At 40.1% G+C, this 19145-nt stretch overlaps 2 protein-coding genes across 2 annotated transcripts; one reads left to right on the top strand and one right to left on the bottom strand.

Annotated features, from left to right (window-relative positions):
- Nucleotides 1-65: 65 nt before the first annotated feature.
- On the top strand, nucleotides 66-7944 carry she (Src homology 2 domain containing E). The gene is made up of 6 exons (XM_037676942.1): nucleotides 66-530; nucleotides 968-1094; nucleotides 3075-3329; nucleotides 3547-3886; nucleotides 7014-7133; nucleotides 7714-7944. The coding sequence occupies exons 1-6, from the start codon at nucleotides 66-68 to the stop codon at nucleotides 7904-7906; spliced, it is 1500 nt and encodes a 499-aa protein (XP_037532870.1). The 3' UTR covers nucleotides 7907-7944.
- A 6013-nt stretch (nucleotides 7945-13957) lies between these two features.
- LOC119410037 (piggyBac transposable element-derived protein 4-like) lies at nucleotides 13958-16262 on the bottom strand. Its single transcript, XM_037676941.1, has one exon. It carries the CDS (start codon nucleotides 15999-16001, stop codon nucleotides 14229-14231), a length of 1773 nt encoding a protein of 590 aa, XP_037532869.1. The 5' UTR covers nucleotides 16002-16262; the 3' UTR covers nucleotides 13958-14228.
- Between the last annotated feature and the right edge of the window lie 2883 nt (nucleotides 16263-19145).

Raw genomic sequence — 19145 nt, 5'->3', positions numbered from 1 at the left:
GAAAGTTTCGAGTCACCCAGGTTTGTTGTGTTTAAAACTCCGCGAGAGGTTTTAAGTTAGTCACCATGGCAAAGTGGTTCCGAGATTTCCCCATCAACCTGAAAAACGGACACGAACGAGTCCGCTCGGCCTCCGAATCTGGCCCCCAAACCCGACCCAAACATGCGTTTTCACGAGACAGCTTGAAAGGGAACCAGCGCAAAGACTGCGGAGGAGGAGGAGGGGGTCTGTTAGCTGGAAAAAACAGGAAAAATTCAGCAACAGAGCTGGGTCGGAACAATAATAATACTGGATACGGTGGGACGGTGTGGGAAAGTCTCACCACCGGTAAAGGTCGGAGGAGCTCCAAAAATGAGAGTCAGACTGCGGGGCCGGATGAAACCCGCCAGGTGAGGACCTCGAGCCTGGCGCAGGCGTACATCAGCAGGATGATCAAAGTGGACAAACAGGACAAGAGCCCGAAACTGGACGGGATCAGTGAGCAGAAGCTGTCCGAGAACGAGAAGGGGAGGCCCGACGTCAAAACCACGGTGAGCGGCTCAACTTTGATTTTTCTGTTTCATGCTGTGCTCATTTCAGAGTCAACCTTAGTTTAAGGTCGTTTGAGTTTAAAATAAGAAAATAAAATAGCTGCTGACTTTAGGTTGTTAATTTTCTTTGTGCTTTCCCTCCCCACCTCAGTCCAGAGCCCAGTATTAAGTTTCCATCCCTCTCCAAAGAATACAAAGAGTTTCTCTGCATTGTGTCAGATCAAACAGGGAAAACAATGCATTGACCTCTTTGCACAAGCATTTCCTCTTGTCCCTCTAACACTTGTCACTCAGTCATGGACACCACTCCCCCCACCCCCACACACACTGTATTGAATCCCTCTTGCTTTGTTGGGTTTTTTGGTAAATGCAACCTCTGAAAAAGTAGCAGATGATTCACCATTATGTGCTTTTTTCCCCCCTCCCCATTTCTTTAGCTAATAATCCTGGAGGACTACGCAGATCCTTTTGACGCAGAGAAAACCAAGGAGCAGAGAGAAGCTGAGCGAGCAGGGGTGAATGATGGGTACATGGAGCCATACGATGCCCAGGTCATCATCACAGGTGAGCTCAGGTTGCCTTTATGACTGTGGGAGTCAGAACTGCTTGCTCTCCTAGCTCACCCTTTCCATCAGAAATCGAGTTCTGAAACCTCTCATAACCCATTTCAACCTTTACCCCATCGTCTGTTGAACACAATGTAGACAAGTCAATGTTTTACATTTCTAAATACTCCAGAAGTTCTTAAATGCACAAAAATCTAAAATGCCAGAACATCAGTTTGCCCCGCAGGTCTCTCAGTACACACTGTGCCACAGTCTCACTAAATAATGTTTTTTTAAAGGGGCTTGGAGCCAAATAGACCCCCAGTCTCTGCACCGACTTTCCTCCTGTCCGGCGGTTGCTATAGCAAAAGTGTTGTGCAGGGACAATGGGTGCAGCTTCCTCTTCCAGCTTCCTGTCTCCTGCCTCTGTTTCCTCTGCACCATTCTTTGGATAGAACATTTGCCCGAGTGCAGTGCCCCCCCCCCCCCCCCCCCCCCACACACACACACAGAAGCACATACATCTAGCACTTTATGGCCCTCTGTGTGTGACAACATTCCAAAGAGCCCCCCCATAATACCTGACTCCCCTTCCACCCCCCTTCCAGATCCTACCCAATCACTTCCCAGCAGTCAGGAAATGTCCTGGTCAGCCAGCCAATCAGTGGCTGTGTTGACCTTTTCTTCCTGTAACTCCATTGTTTGGTCACACAATAGTGCAGACACACAGGCTACCTGTCAGGCTGGTGCAAGGAAACACACACACACACAGCATAAATAAAAAGTACACTGCATACATTAACATGTAGCTTTTATAGGAGCTTTTTTTGCTGTAACTGATGAGCAGCAGAATTTTTTTTTTACTGTGAACTAAATTTAATAAATAATAAAAATCTCAATAAATCCTAGTAATACAGTTTAAGTATAAGACATGTGGATATATAACTGGTAATTATAGTAATTAAGTTTTTATGTTGTATAATTTCACAGTTCTACCTAAGAAAAGAAAAAAAATCGCATGATTTCAGAAGTCAGGTTTTTTTTCTGCAGCGTGGATGCTGAGTTCTGGACGTCAGCTGAAAACTCATCCATCCTTTTCTCTTTACCTGCTTCTCTGTGCATGGCCAAGATGAACAGGTGCCTGTTTCCAGCTTAAATGAGCAGAACACAAGTTAAAAGTACTAAAATGATAGCTAAACTAAACGTAGCAAAATCAGCTAAAGATTAAAAAAGCATCAAAATGCTAGTCAAAAGTGGCAAAAGGTTATCTAATTGTTGAAGTATGTTCGGGCTGCTGTTTAATATACATTATTATTATTATTTATTTAACGTATTATTTTACATTATTAGTGTTTAGTATATATCTTAGATCCTTATATACTGTTTCTTTTTTTACTTTATATTTTTTATATTTTTGTGTGTGACTTGGATCCTATGTACACAATTTAGTTCCACCTCATGTACCACATGTGATGCGAATGGTAATAAAGAACCTTGAAAGTGAAATAGACCAAATGCCAAAGGTAGCAGAACAGTAGCTAAAAGCTAAATGACCAGAAATATAAATGGTTGAAAATAGTGTAAAGCATGCAGCAAGAAAAAAAGAAGTCACGGAAAAAATTAAAAACAAGAACAGAATAAGTATTTAAAAATACTACATCTTTACCGTAGTATTTCAGGACAAGTATTTCCTGACTGTTTTGTTTTTTTAGCGAGTCAAATCAGTTCTTCTCATCCTGAACATTTCATTGCACTGCTGACTTTGTGTTAACCTGCACATGACAAACAGCATTAGAAAACAGACTGACAAAGAATACATTTTTATTTTTTTGCTCCTCTTTTATTTGTGGGGATTTTTATTGTAAATACAAAACCCATCTTCTGTTTGGGCCCTTTGAAGTGTTCCTGTGATCAAAGCCATAAAGAACGAGACAAAGAGGGATAAAACCACTAAAATGAGCTGGTAAACTCAGTCTTGACTCTCCACATTTTGCTGCAGAGGTTCGTAGACGGGGCTCCAAAGACCTCCTGAAAGTGTGTGTGCTGCTGGACCGAGGTCAGAAAGAGAGCAAGGAGGAGGAGGGCACACCGCCGCCCCCGAACATCTACGACACACCCTACGAAGGCGGACTGGACGGCGACAGCGACGGGGTGTGGATCCCTGTCACCCGACCGGAGTCTGATGTCCGTCCGGCTGGGGAGTACGAATTGCCCTGGGAGTGGAGAAAGGAGGACATTGTTAGAGCATTGTCAGGTAGAGAAAAGAAGCAATGGATGATGGGAAAGGGTGGAGGTGCAGGGTGTGGAGGACGGAAGCAATAAGTTTCATTTATACAGAACAACAGTTTGGTGTTTGCTTTAAAGCGGAAACCAAACCAACCGCCTGAATGAATTCCCAGAGAAATATTTACTTTAGTGTTTCTGCTTTGATCGAGTCCATTCTGAAATGTTGCCTGTCCTGCTTCCTTCAGCTCAGTTTGAGGCCGTGGATTGTTCTTTCAGCAAAGAGAACGTCTCAACAAGCAGCCGTCAGCAGCAGCAGCAGCAGCAGACTCTGAGGCAGAGGAACTGGAGCCATAAAACTCTCGTCTCAACGTCTCCATCCACTTCCACCTCCTCTTCCTTTCCGTCCTCTCCTATTCTCAAACTCTCCCCTCTCACTTCTTCTTCTTACCCCACCCTTAAACTCGCGCCCCTCTCGCCCTCTTCCAGCCCCACTAAACTCTCTCCTCCATCTCCTACCTCCACCCTCGCCCCACTGGATGGGGAGACAGCCAAACTGGACTCCAGCCTTCCTCTGGAGAAGCAAAGGTAACGATCCTTTCTGGCCTTATGGTTTATGAAGCATTCACACCATGTGACCCATTTTTCTTCTGTACGTTTTCACCATCTTTCTTGTTCCACAGTTTTTGTGCTATTTCAACAAATCACATCAAAACATTCATCTCGTTCAGAAGGATGACTTTTGGTATGGGTGCAACTTTAGCTTTTTGAAATATTTAGCCTTTTCTGCCATTTTGTTTTCTCAGAAAATGATTTGAGCTCATTTTACATCATATCTTTAGATCTGTTTACAACCTTTTGCTGCTCCTTTCACATTTTGCTCTGGTTCAGCTTCTTTCAGCTTCCTTGTGCAAATGAAAACTTTTTTCAGCTATTTTCAGCTAATTTCAGCTATTTAATTAATCGGTTTTGATCTCCTTTCAGATTTTTTCAGCTAACTACATTTTTGTGCTTCTTCTAACTTATTTCTGCTCATTTCAGCTTTTTCTGCTGCTTTCAGCTTCTTCCAGCAAGTCTCTGCTTTTTTTGCTATTTCAGCTATCTAATTTTATACAAATTTTAGCTTTTTCGGTCCACATTTTTTGTACTCACTGAAACTTTTTTCAGCCTAATTCAGCAAAAATGTGCTCTCTCCACTTCCTTTCTGGTAGTTTAAGCTTCTTTCTGCTATTTTTGAGCTACTTTTCAGCTGTTTTTTGTTTTGCCAATTTCAGCTTTTTCAGATAATTCTGACTTCTTTGGTCTCATTTCTGCGTCTTTAATCTTAATTGGGCAAACATGTGCTTTCTTTTTTCTTCTGCTAATTTAAGCTTGTTCTCAGCTTTTTAGCATTTTCTAGCTAACTTCAACTGTTTTCAGATAAATTCAAAATTATTATGCCAATTTCTGCTACTTTTAGCATGATTAAATAATTTCTGCTAATTTCAGCTTGCCATGCTCCTTTCAGTTTATTTCAGCTAGTTTCAGTTATTTCAGTTACTATTTATAGGAGCTGTTTTATGCCAATTTTAGCTTTTTCATCTAAGTCCACATTTTCTGCACTCATTTCAACTTTTCAGCCTCATTCGGCAAAAATGTGCTCTCTCCACTTCCTTATGGTTGTTTAAGCTTCTTTCTGCCTTTTCATTTACTTTTCAGCATTTTTTTGCTTATTTCCACCTTTTTTTAGCTAATTTACTGAGTTTTGTGCTCATTTCTGCTTATTGAAACCCAATTCAGTAAATATGTGTTCTTTCTGCATTCTTCTGCTAATTTAAGCTTGTTCTTCCATTTCAGCAAATTTTAGCATGTTTTTTTAGCAAGTTGTTCTGCAATAAGCATTCACACTGCTTTTTTCAGGAAATGTAATTTCTCTAGTTTTATATCATAAACTGCAAATCTCCAGTTCTCCTCTTGGGTTCTTCTTGTTGCAAAACAATGAGATATATCATTTGTCTTATTTGACATATTTGGCATGAACTTCTATAACTCTATCACAAGCATTAAAGGTGCTTGTGTTGCACATACCAGCTGGTAGCTACTGCAGCAAGCCTCCACTTTCAGTGTTTCTCTGTCCTCTGAATGTTTGGAGAACAGAGACGTCCTTCAAAATGTTTATCTGAGACTGAACTCTGGGAGCTGAAAAACCAGAGGTGAGGGGACACAAAGTGAACAAATCAGACGAGCCTGCCAAGCTCAGGAGAGAAGGCCGAGCGACATGAAACATTTAAAACTCGTGTAAATATGTTCATTTTGAAGGTAGTTGTAAACAAGAATTTAAACGTTCGAGTTGTGGCAACAAAGATGAACAGAAAGTTTTTAAAGGAACATTTTCTTCACAATAGGCTCGGTAAAGAAGGCATAAGAAAACATTTGGGTCTGAACATGTTGAAAGTTCAACAAAACACTTGAACAATTAGAATGTTCTAAGATATTGTAGAGAATTTGAGATTTTCTCCACAAAGCGTGCACACAAACACACACACAAAAATATTTAATTAATAAAAAAAATCCCCAGAGATTAAGAAAAGCTGAAAATTATTATGACTGATGCAATATTCAGCCTCTAACCAAGTACAGCTATTAAAACAAAGTATTCATGGATGAACGCCTCTTTGTTGTTGTACAAACACAACTGACGGCGTCTGTCAGTGAAGGCAGCGCTAATCTGCATCCACCTGTACAAAAAAAGACAAACACAACATTTTTTTTAAGCAAAACTGTGAATGTGCATGATTAAATCCAAATAAAGGACCTTATATTGTTGGAGTAGAATAAGAATTAAAAGAACAAGAAACCTTTCCTTTCATTATATTTCCACAAATCCTGCACCCTAATTTAAGATTTAAGACAAAACGTGCACGTATTGACTTCCTGGAGCTTAAATTTATTTCCCCACTGAAGGTTTTTCTGGTCTTTGCTTTAGTCTTTTGACAGACCTGTGACCCTTGCACCCTCTGCATGCTGGGATACACCCACTAACGTAACCTTGAACAGAACTAGATAAAAAAATAAATGACACGAGGCTTGAGACGTCTGGTGCGTTTTTTTAATCCCCTGTTTGTAGAGATTATGCCTATAGTTCTCATAAACGAACTCAAATTGAGGCTCCAGTTTTGTGTTTTCTTCAACTTCTGGGCTGCTTTTTGTGGAGAACAGCACCCTCTGCAGATTGCCTGCAAAACCTCAAATTGAAATGAAGCAAAACTTCCTGAAGTCTGCTGACTGGACAGTCTAAGGAGAGACGGTGCCAGATTCTGACAGATAACACTCGTGACCTTGTAGAAACGGTGACAGAAGACATTTCTTTCCAGACATATGTATATTTGCAGCATCCTGATGATAGTTTGATACAACAACTTCCAGGTGAGACTGGATGATGCTGACGGGGGAGGCAAATGGTTCTCAGTTTATGAAAAAGCAGGCCCCTCTGATCACGAGGGGCCCTCCCTGTTAGCGTGTGTTTTCTTGTGTTGTGGTTGAATGCCATTGTTTTGCCTGCGAGCTGTAAAGCTGCAGACATTCAGCTTTCATTCTGTTTGCACATATCACTGAGTGGACGAGGGACTGAACTCCAGATGTCACTGTGCTATATGCTAATGATCTACTGTCTGTCTGCATCCCCTCCGCTCCCCTCCTCTGACTCCCTCCCTCCCTCTCGCCCCGTTTCTCCAAGCTGGTACCACGGCGGTGTGAGTCGGCAGCAGGCCGAGGCTCAGCTGCAGCGCTGCAGGGAGGCCAGCTTCTTGGTGAGAGACAGCGAATCAGGAACCAGCAAGTACTCCATCGCTCTCAAGTGAGTGAACTCATGTGTGTGCGTGTGTGTGTGCGTGTGTGTGTGCAGAGCGTGCATGATGTTCAACACAGCCTGTGGATCTTAATGGTTACAGTAAAGTGTTTTAACCATTTTACTTCATCGTCATTTGTCTTATTCTCAGGTAAACTGTAAAAACGGCAGCAACTAATACAATCTGTATATAGACCGTCATGTATTTTCAATAAAATAATAAATTAATTGACACAAACATAGATTTATTCATAAAGGAATGCTTCATTATGAATGCTGGCCTTGGTTTGACCTTTTTTAACGGGATACGGTGCAGTTAGGGAATCTGTGGATCTTCGGACACTTTTAGCAACAACACAAGAAGCTGGTTCTCTGGGATGAAGTTGGAAAACTTCTGGCACCGTTGTGCCCTCGTGCGCTCGAGTGAACATTTGCTGCTCATTCATTTGAGAGCCCACATCATTTTCTACATGTACACATCTGCTAAACTCCCAAAATACCAAAGCCTCGTTAAGGAAGGATAAAACGTTTCCATTTTCAGTGTGATCTTCTGCTTGCGTGACTAATTGATTTATTTTTTATTTTTTAGGACCAGTCAGAGTTGCGTGCACATCATCGTGGCGCAGACTAAAAGCAGCAAGGGCTTGGGCTACACGCTGGATCAGAGCAGCTGTGTCTTTTCCAGCATCCCCGAACTGGTGCATCACTACTGCTCCCACAGACTGCCTTTCACAGGAGCCGAGCACATGACCCTGCAGCACCCAGTGCCCAGGCAACACTGAGCAGAAACGCATCCCATCAAACGTGCCGGCGTGTGCACGGACACTGAGCTAAACTTGTCACATCCGAGCGTGCACAGCTGCTCTGCTGGGTATGTGTGGCCTCCATGCGCCACCCAGTGGTCAACGGAGCCTAGAAGCAGATGATGCTGAAGCATTGAGACTAATCACACAAGGGTTGGTTCGTTAAAGCAAAAAAAAAAAGTTTAAATATATAGGTTGATAAAAAAAATCTACAAGCATAAGTCATCGTTTATAACAAGAAAACAATCATTGCTTAAGTGTGGAGCGCTGGACACGTCTGCAGGATTTAGAAATTGAATGCGTATCACCTGCTGGGCATTTCTTTTATCGAACCTTGAAATGGTTATGCACAATCGCTTGTGAAATCGAAGGATACAGTGCGATCTGTTTGTGCTCAGACTATGTGTTCGGGACGACTCTCAGCCACTGCTAAACCAAATTTCAACTCAGTATCTCTAAAACTAACTGAGTTATAGGCACATTTGTGTTTGTTAAGGTTGATTAGCTGTGGTGGCCATCTTGAGTGGTGTTGTCTCCAAAAGTTAATCAGCTGTAGATGAATATCCAGGCATACATTTCTGAGAAGTTCATTTAAATCTGGTAAGGGGTTCATGAGATATTTTGCTAACAGACAGACATGGTTGACTTGAACAGGTAATGTCATAATTTAAGAAGAAGAAGAAACAACTGAATTATTATTATTATTATTATCTGTAGTTTAAAAATGAAGCTGTTAGCATAGATGCCACAGGGTTTTAAAACGTAACAACGTGACAAAACAACAAACAAAACATGTTTTTGTTTGTTTGTTTGTTTGCTCTGATTATTCACTATAGTTTATCTAAATCTGGATGGGCAGCTCTGACATAATCTTACAAATGAGCTTGCAAAGCCTCAACAATAATATTCGGCTGTGTATAATTTATGCCGTGGTGGAGGAAAATCATTTTAGAAACAAACATCAGTCAAACTTTAAATCAATGTTTTAAAAAGAAGTCGCCAAACGACTAAACACGAAGCGCAACAGCAAAAGTGTCAACAATCGGAAAACACTTTTATTACATTTTTTTTAATGTAAAAATGTTCTCAGAATGAATTGTTTTGTTCATCAAATGTTCACTGAACTAATGAAATATTGTAGTAAAAAGTTTTTTTTTCTTGTGTTGTTTTTTATTTGAAGATAAATCAAAACGTTCAGCTCGTTCAAGAGAAGGGTGCTATGTTTGGTATTGGTTTTAATTTCAGCTTTTTGAAATGTTTTGCCTTTTCTGCCACTTTTTTCCTCATAAATGAATTGAGCTCATTTTACCTCCTTCATATATTTACAGCTGTTTACAACCGTTTACTGCTCCTTTCACTTTTTGTTCTGGTTCAGCTTCTTTCAGCTTTCTTGCGCAAATTTAAAAAAAAATTACCAGCTAATTTCAGCTGTTTTTTTTTCAGCTTTTTTGTGCTCCTTTCAGTCTTTCTGCTAACTACAACATTTTTGTGCTTCTTCTAACTTCTTTCTGCTAATTTAAGCTTTTTGTGCTCCTTTCAGCATATTTCATCAAGTTTCAGCTTTTTCTGCTATTTCAGCTACTATTTAGCTGTTTTATGTTTACCTTTTTCAGCTACTTCCACATTATTTGCACTCATTTCAACTTTTTCAACCTAACTCAGCAAAAATGTGCTCTCTCCACTTCCTTCTGGTAAGTTAGGCTTTCTACTTTTTTAGCTAATTTTCAGCTGTTTTTTGGCAAATTTCTGCTTTTTCAGATAATTTCCCCTGCTTTGTGCTCATTTCTGTTTCTTTCAGCCTAATCGGGCAACGGTTTGTTCTTTCTGCTTTCTTCTAGTAATTTAAGTTTGTTCTACCTTTTCAGCTAGCTTTATAGCATTTTGAGCTAATTTCAGCTGTTTTCTGATAAATTCATGTTTTTGTGGTAATTGCTGCTACTTTCAGCCTAATTAACTTCTATATACTAATTTTAGCTTGTTATGCTCCTTTCAGCTTATTTCTGTTAGTTTCAGTTATTTCAGCTACTATAGCAGTTTTGTGCTAATTTTAACTTTCTCAGCTAATTCCACATTTTTTAGCTAATTTCCACTTCCATCTGGTAGTTGAAACTTCTTTCTGCCTTTTTGGCTACTTTTATATATTTTTCTTTTTGCTAACTTCAGGTTTTTTTTAAAGCTAATTTCTTAATTTTTGTGCCATTTTCTTCTTATTTACACCTAATTCAGCTGTTCTTTCTGCTTTCTCATGCTAACTTAGGCTTGCTCTTCCATTTCAGCTAATTTCAGCTTTTTTCAGCAAGTTCCTCTGCAGTAAGCATTCACACTGCATTTTCACAGGAAATACAATTTCTCTAGTTGTAAGTTTTTGCACTTCTGAACCACTGAAAACATGGAAAACTTTTCCTACACGTATCCTTCAATATTACAGGCACATACAAAGGACGTAGTATGAAAAGTCTAAAAAAGTTAAATCTGGTCCTCTGGACATTCAAAAGAACAAAGCAAAACAACAAAAAAATGTAGAAACGTTTCGTCTCTCATCCGAGAGACTTCCTCAGTCTGAGGTGCTGTATTCAGCTCAGTCTTATAAATAGCACCTTTTCAGAGTGGATCAACCAGTTTGCTGCTGACAACCAAAACCAGCTGCTCACATGATCAAGAAGGACCATCAGCCTAACAATGGATCATTAGCACACTGATGGCTGTTTACTACTCACAGAGGGCTGAGTGATACTAGCAATCACAGCATTGTAAGAGGGGGACAGTTGAACCCGGAGGCCTCCACCCCTGTTTAACGATGGACGATTTCTTTTCACAAAGATGGCCTCCTTTACTCCTCTCTCAAACCATCGTTCCTCTCTGTCCAGGATGTGAACATCTTCATCCCTGAAAGAGTGACCGCTGGCCTGGAGATGAGTGTAGACCGCAGAGTCCTGGCCTGATGATGTTGATCTTCTGTGCTGGGCCATCCTTTTGGCCAGTGGCTGTTTAGTTTCCCCGATGTAAGACTGATCACAGCCCTCCTGACACTGAACAACATACACAATATTACTCTGTTTGTGCCGGGGGACTGGATCTTTGGGATGAACCAGTCTTTGCCGTAATGTATTTTGGGGTTTAAAAGCCACTGGGACGTTATGTTTAGAAAATAAACGTCTCAGTTTCTCTGATACTCCCTCAACATATGGAATGACCACTGGTCTGGGTCTGGGTTCCTCCTTTTCACCTGTTGGCTGACTGGGGTCCTGTTTGGGTTTCTTCTCTGCTTTTAGGAAGGCCCAGTTAGGATATCCACATTGCTCTAGAGCCTGTCTTGTGTGGGATTTCTCCTTCTGCCTGGCTCCTGAGCTAGTGCACTCAAAAAACAGAAATGTCACTATTGTCGGCTATACAACATAGTATTATGTTTAAATTATTCAAAAAACTTGAATTATTTGCATCAACTTAACTTAGTTATGTTGTTTGAAAATAGAAATGTTAATTTAAATGTTAAATGATAATGTTAAATTTCCCCAACTCAACTCTGTTAAGTAAAACGGAAAGCACTGAAGTAGTTTGTCCCTTACTGGACACCGTATGTACAGTATATACAGTACTGTCTCTTGTCATCACGTGATTGGCACATGAAGAGTCGTCCGTTCAATGTGAGAGTCTGAGAGACATTCCTCTATCATCTACATCCATCCTTTTAAATTAAGGTATGTATACATCTTTTCATTGCCACTTCATATAGCAATTACTGTTAAGAGTATTTTATATATATTATTTGACTGTTGGGAGGATGAGATAAATTATTAGAGGAACTCGGTTAACTAACTTTTGTTTTGCAAACTCTACACGTTTGCTTTGGTTTTTAACCAAGCCGATGAAAAGTCAAACCGGTGAAGTGATGGATTATCAAATCCACGTTAAGATGTATGTATTTGTGTGTTCTGTGAAGTTGTGATTTCGATAGCGCTACCTGTTAGCTTCTATAGCGCCGCTAGCGTGGTTCGCGCCAAAAAAGCAAGGCAGTTGGATATGTTGCTGTCACATCGTATTATATAAAGTAATGCGTGGCCTCGACACAATCCACCTTCTGAATGGGAATGGTTGACAATTTACTCTGCTTTTGTATTAATGAGTGGCTTTGTTATTGTCATGACAGAGTGAGATGGTAATTTTTAAACAGTAATTTAAAACGCGCCTTCTCATTCTCAAAGCAGCACCTTTTTTTCTCCTCTCCTGCCTGATCAGTGCGGTCAGAACCCCTCCACCTCTCTGTTCTCTTCAAACCTGGGTGTGTGAGCCCCCTCCTAAACGTTGCCTCGGGCTCACAGATGCCCCATTTGCACTGCGCCTCAGCCCCAGCTATGGGCAGCGCGCCACAGAAATAACCCATTTGCAATAATACTTTAGCTAGTATTTTAGCTGACTTGAGGCTGATTCTAGTCCTCTTTTCGTCCCTGCTTCTCTTTTTCTCCCCCCCTGCTTCTCTGGTGGGACTGACCGAGCTCGGTCGAGCCTCAAACGTGAATGCTGGACTCCGATTGGTCAGGGGGAGGAGTCACAGGATCAAAAACTTCACCGATCCACTATTTGCTATTTCTCTGGAATTTCCCTGTCAGGCGGCGGGATGATCTTAGTCCGAGATGGAGGTTTGAAACGTTATTTTAAAAACATTTTCTATGTATAAAAAAAATAATTTTTTTCATCAGTGAAGATTAAAAATAAATAAACGGTGCTGTCTTTATCATGAACTCCTGTTTTCACTTTGACTTTATTAAGTAATATGTTAATTAAAGTTAACACAGCTGAAAAATCATAAAGACAAAATTATTAGGAATATTTCCCTCAAATATATTGAAAGAAGTACCAAAGTTCAACCACCCACTGACGTACAAATCACAAAACAAGAATTACACTTTAAATTAAAGCTATAAATCAAAGCTAAAAATAATCAGTATACAAGAAACAAAACCACAGTAAGCACAAATACATCAAATGATGAAGAAAAATATAGATATCCTGATGCATGCTCAACAATCCAGGTAGAAACATCTAAAAAGTGAAGTCTGGTCCTCTGGACATTCAAAAAACAAAACCAAAAAAAAAAAAAAAAAAAGTAGTAACATTTCTTCTTTCAAGCAAAAGACTTCTTCAGTCTGAGGAGCTGTATTCAGCTCAGTCATAAATAATTTACAAGACTGAGCTGAAAACAGCTCCTCAGACTGAAGAACAGACCTCTGTTCCTGGATACTACGGTTATAAATTTCACTTGATAAATCAAACAAAGTTAAGTCAGGTCCTCTGGACTGATTTAAAAAAAACTTTTTGAAACATTTCGATTTTAATCCAAACGTGTTTGTCATTTTGAGGAGCTGCAATAAACTCAGTCTTATAAATAGCTCCTTATTATAGTGGATCATCTAGTTAGTTGGTGACATCCAGCTCTCGCCATGATAAAGGTGGACCATCGGCCTAACGATGATCATTAGCACTCTGATGGCTGCTTGCTATTCACAGAGGGCAGATGAATAAAAACACCTGGGTTATTGAGCATGCATCAGGATATACTTGATAAACTTGTCATTCAAACCATTGGGGTGCTCTGTTCTTTTGCCTTGTATAACGGTAGGGGAAACACTGGTTTTAATATTGACAATACACTTGTCATGGCATAATAACAAAGCTACTCTTGAATACACAAGCAGACAACAACATATTGACAACCATCCTGATACTAAAGGTGAATTATCTCATAGCCATTCTGTATCTCATGGCCATGCTTTATATTTTCTATTCAGTGTCACCAGATAGGCTCCATACGTCTTCTATATTTTTACGCTAATCTCACTTTCTTTTTCCAACAGATTTGAATGTGGTCTTGTAAAAGCTGTGGTACAACTGCATCGACAAGAGTCAGTCTGCTAAAACACTACAGGTTAGCACATGGTAATTTTGGCCGCAGACACCCATACCCATGCATATATTCTGATTGCCCTTGTGTATTTAAAACATTCAGTGCTCTTCATAGTCACTTAACCCTTGTATTATGTTGAGAAAAAAATACGTTTATTATGTTGCGGGTCATTTTGACCCGCATTGTGTAAATCCACTCAAAACAGTCATAAAATGAAGTTAAACCAATAAGAACTTTATTTTAGATTATACAAATATTTAGAAGAGATGAGAAGTAGAGATATACACTTCCAACACTATATTAAAGAACTCCTGATTTCAATTTTTCCCTCTTCACGAACCCTTTTTTTTTTTGCATTTAACTTGCCGCATTTTCTCGGGTTTTTGACAGTCAACATTTTCAGCGTTCCCCACATGATGGACAGAATGTGACTATGTGCTTTTTGCAGATGTATTTCTTGCATCTCACACAAGAGGTAGTTGTTTTACTGTCATCTCGAGAGGGACAGACTTGGCATCTTTTGCGTTTCTTTGTACCTGTATCCAAAGGATCCATTGTGGGTTGGTCAGATGCCCTGCCCTGGACCTTTGCGATGACAGCAGCAGCTGCTGGGGATCTAGCTGGCCTGACCCGGTTCTGGATCTTTGGAGTGACGAGTGCTTTGCCTAGTTCTTCCAGGAAAAGTCGACGTCGGTACAGTTTGCTGGCATTCCACTGCTGGTTGATCTCAATCCACAGCACATAGGCATTGTAAGCAGACACATCCAAAATGTTGTAGAAAACCACCAAAGGCCAACGGGCAGTCTTGCGCTGACAACTATATGTTGCTGTGACTTTGTCAAGATTGTCAACTCCCCCTTTTGTGGAGTTGTAATCCAGAATCATTTGCGGTTTCATGTCCTCTCGTGTGCTCAGAGATGCGTCTTTGTGCATTGTGCTCATCACAAGAACATTCTTGTTTCTTTTTGGGCAGTAAGAAACAAGTGTTGTTTTCTCTGTGAAAGCAAATTTTGAGGAATGCAGAGGTCTTCCTTGCATCTTCAGAATCTCACTGGGAAGTTCTGGCTTATTTTTTCTGACTGTTCCCAACATAGTCAGCTTTCTCTTCTGAAGTTCATCTCCAAGACGGTAGGATGTAAAGAAGTTGTCACATGTAATGTTATGACCTTGCAGCCCTTCAGTCATCTCCAAAACCACACGCATTCCCTGATTCTTCTCAGGTCTTCCTCCAGGTGGCTTTCCAGTATATACTTGCAGGTTCCAAACATAACTGGATTTTGCATCACAGGCTGCCCACATTTTGATGCCATATTTCGCAGGCTTGTTTGGCATATACTGTCGGAATGGACAGCGTCCTCTGAATGGAACGAGGCGCTCATCGACAGTAACATGGGGGCCAGGATTATACAATAAAGGCAGGATTTCGACCCATTTATTCCAGACATCTCTGATTGCTGCAAGTTTGTCTCTCTCACGTCGATCAGCTCTGGTGTCACGGTTGTCAAATCGGATCACACGAGAGATCATGTGAAATGTCTCCAAAGACATTGTTGCTCGGAAGATTGGCCTTCCATTCTCTTCATTCCATAAACTTGCAGTTGCTTCACCCTTTGACCTGTATACGCCAGCTAACACCAGGATTCCAATGTAAGCATGCAAGTCAGTCGGATCCAGTGGCTTCCATTTCTCTTGAAAGACACGCTTCCCCTCCAAGTTGGTCATGTTGAGGATTATCTTCTCTATGGGTGGGGATATGAAGAGCTGAAATGCTGATTCAATATCATCAACTCTTGTGACAGCAAATCTTGTAGGACCAGGAATCATTTTGATGACATTACAAGATGACAATCTACCTTGGCTTTGGTGTGGTGATGTTGACCATTTTATTTTACCATCTTTAGATGTCCATGTCCCCTCTGTGGATGACGATTGTTGCATTTCTTGGTTTTCATCTGAAGAAGGGACACCTGCAGACTCGTCCTCTGAATCCTCCTCATCATGGGAAAATTGAAAATCTGGATCATCAATGGCATTGTCCTCTGGCTCTGAAGGATCCTCTGTCTCTGAAACCTCTTCCTCTACATCACTATCCCAGTTCATAAGCTGCGAAAAAGCTTCTTCAGCTGTAAATCGTCTGGAGCTCATTTTTGGTGTTTCTCCAAGAACGGGCATGGAAACAGTGACAAGGACAGGGGAGAGAAAGTCCCTCTTCCACACACACCTGGTTCTGAATGTTTATTCAGAGGCAATCAAAATGAAGTACATCAAAGACTTTTTTTTTGGATTTTTAACAGCTACTCTGTGTGCGGGTCAAAATGACCCGCAACATCATCTTTGTATACAAACTGTGTGCAGACATTTAACAACACATCAAAGAGTCCAGATTTTACATAGAAGTTCATGACCCTAGAGGAGAAAAAGTCACAACATTTCATGGAAAAAAAGAAAGGATAACCTGCACTTTGATCAACACAAAAATTGAAACGGGTCAAATTGACCCTTAACATAACACAAGGGTTAAGCAGGTCACATGCTAAGCAACATCTAGAAAAATGTGTTAATTCAGCTACATTTAACTGTCAGTTGTGTACATGCACCAACTTAACATCAGCAACAGATTATTTTTGTCACCTATATAACCATCTCAAGAGCTATGAAACAGTGAATTGTGTATTTCAGGGTTGCAGTTTCCAAACAAATATTTATAGTACTTACAAGTCCCACAAAAATAGAAAACACAGTCCGTATTCTCTACAAGACTTTAAAGTAGGTATAGTAAAAACAAGTGAAGCAGAAAGTTCAGCGGTTGGGGACATCAGTAATTTATCTCAAATTAATGACTGCGATGTTCATTTTAATAGTGATATAGAAACTCAGACCAAAGAACATGATTTATCTAAGACTATAGAACTGAAGTTAGCATCTCTTTTATTAAAACTTGAAAACTATTTCCATGTTCCACGCTTAGCAGTAGATGAATTGCTTTCAGAATTGCATTATTTGATAGGATCTGCATCTGTGCCCATATCAAACGAAGCAATTCAAGAAACCTTTAGAAACCACAATGTTTGTGTGGACCAAATTGTGATTCAAGAATTGAACACTGCATTATATTCATGTAATCCATTGTTAAAGGGTATAGCAAAGGATGGTACACTAGCTAGTGCTCATAAACGCAGAAAGTATTACAAAGAAAATTTTGACATTGTCGATCCAGTAGAGTACATACTTGACTCAAAAACAAGACGAACCTTCCAGTATATTCCTGTCCTGAAAACCTTAAAACAGTTGCTCAAACAGAAAGATATACTTGATACAGTTGTTCATAGTCATTCAAACCAGCATTCTGTAAATGGAGAGTATAGATGTTACCAAGATGGCTTACTCTTTAAAAGTAATGAATTTTTCACAGGTGAGGAATTAAGACTGTTATTGTGCTTTTACATAGATGATTTTGAAATCTGTAATCCTTTAGGGACGTCACGTAAAAAACATAAACTCTGTGGAGTTTATTGGATTTTAGGAAACTTGCCACCAGTTCGTCAGTCATCACTGAACTCAATTAACCTTGCATTGCTTTGCAAAAGTGACGACGTTAAAAATTTTGGATATAAAAAAATTCTGGAGCCTTTACTTCATGATCTTGCTAAATTAGAGCAACAGGGAGTTCACATAGATCACCTAGGAATATCAGTTAGAGGTACTGTTCAATGTGTTGTGGCTGATAATCTTGGAGCGCACGGATTAGCTGGATTTGTGGAGAGTTTCTCTGGAGACTTTGTCTGTCGGTTTTGTACTGCTACACGTAGTGAAATACAGTCAAAGGAGGTTGAAGAGGGTGGCTTCAGTCTCAGAACTAAAGAGCTACATCAAACACATGTAGCAAGTGCATGTGAACAAGGTAAACCCTGTTGTGGAGTCAAAACGACATGTGTTTTAGCTGAGAGCCTTTCATTCTTTGAGGTTACTGCAGGTTTCCCCCCAGATCTTGCTCATGATCTTTTTGAGGGGATAGTACCTGTTGAACTTGCTGAATGCTTTGGTTTGCTGTTAGCCAAGAAGTACTTCACTTTTGATTATTTGAATGAACTAATTCAGGGTTTTCCTTACAAGTGGGGGGATAAAACAAATCGCCCTCAACTATTGCCACGCACTTTCCTAAGTAAAAAAAAAATTGGTGGCAACTCACACGAGAATTGGTGTTTATTAAGACTAATACCACTGATTGTTGGAAAACTAATTCCAAAAGATGAACCAGCTTGGCAGATAATATTACATTTGAAAGATATTGTTGATCTGGTTGTTTGCCCTGTACATACCTATGAGTCCATTGCATACTTGGAAAGTCAAATAACATTGCACAGACTTAAGTATTGCACACTTTTCCCAGAAAGTAAATTGCTACCAAAGCACCACTACCTGGAGCATTACCCTGCCCTAATTCTTCACTTTGGTCCACTTGTTTCTTTCTGGACTCTTAGGTTTGAATCCAAGCACAGTTATTTTAAAAATGTTGTGAGGCATACAAACTGTTTTAAAAACATAACACTTTCTTTGGCCAATAAACATCAGCTCATGATTGGCCATAGTATGTTTTCATCATATAAACAAAACTGTCTTGAGGTTGCACAAGTCTCAACAGTCCCTCTTGATGTCCTTACAGAAGAGGTACAAGTTAGCCTCCGTCAGAAGTATCCTGATCTAACTGTTGTTAATCTAGCACAGAATGTGTCTGCTGATGGCATCAACTACAGAAGTGGCATGATAATAGTGCATGGGTTTAATGGTGGACTGCCCGACTTTGCAGAAATTGTGCAGGTGTGTGTTTTGAAAGATGGACTTACTTTCATAGCAAAGAAAATGAGATCATTCTACATAGAACACCACAGATCCTACGAGTTGGATCCTTCTCCAAGTGATGTTTCTGTGATCGAATTGAGTCAGCTTGTGGATCATTACCCCCTCTGTCACTACGAAGTTGGCAGTCAACGGATGGTAACTTTGAAAAGATACATACATTCTTCAGGTAATACTGAAGGAATTATTAGGTGATTGGGGCAAATTTCATTGTTTCTTAATAGCCCAAACTTGCACAATATAGCTAACCTCTGCGCCACCACTCCACTATCTATAACTAACTAACTATCTATAACTAACTATAACTAACTAACTATAACTAACTAACTATAACTAACTAACTACAACTATCCATCTATCCCTCTCTATCCATCTCTCCCTATCTATCCATCTATCCATCTCTCCCTCTCTATCCATCTCTCTCCCTCTCTCTCCAGCTTTCCCCCTCCCTCCCCCCCC

This window comes from Nematolebias whitei, chromosome 5 (genome assembly GCF_014905685.2).
Source record: "Nematolebias whitei isolate Nwh7 chromosome 5, NemWhi1, whole genome shotgun sequence".
In the NCBI taxonomy this organism is placed as follows: Eukaryota; Metazoa; Chordata; class Actinopteri; order Cyprinodontiformes; family Rivulidae; genus Nematolebias; species Nematolebias whitei.
The sequence above is the reverse complement of the archived record's forward strand: the minus strand, read 5'-3'. Positions and strand labels throughout refer to the sequence as shown.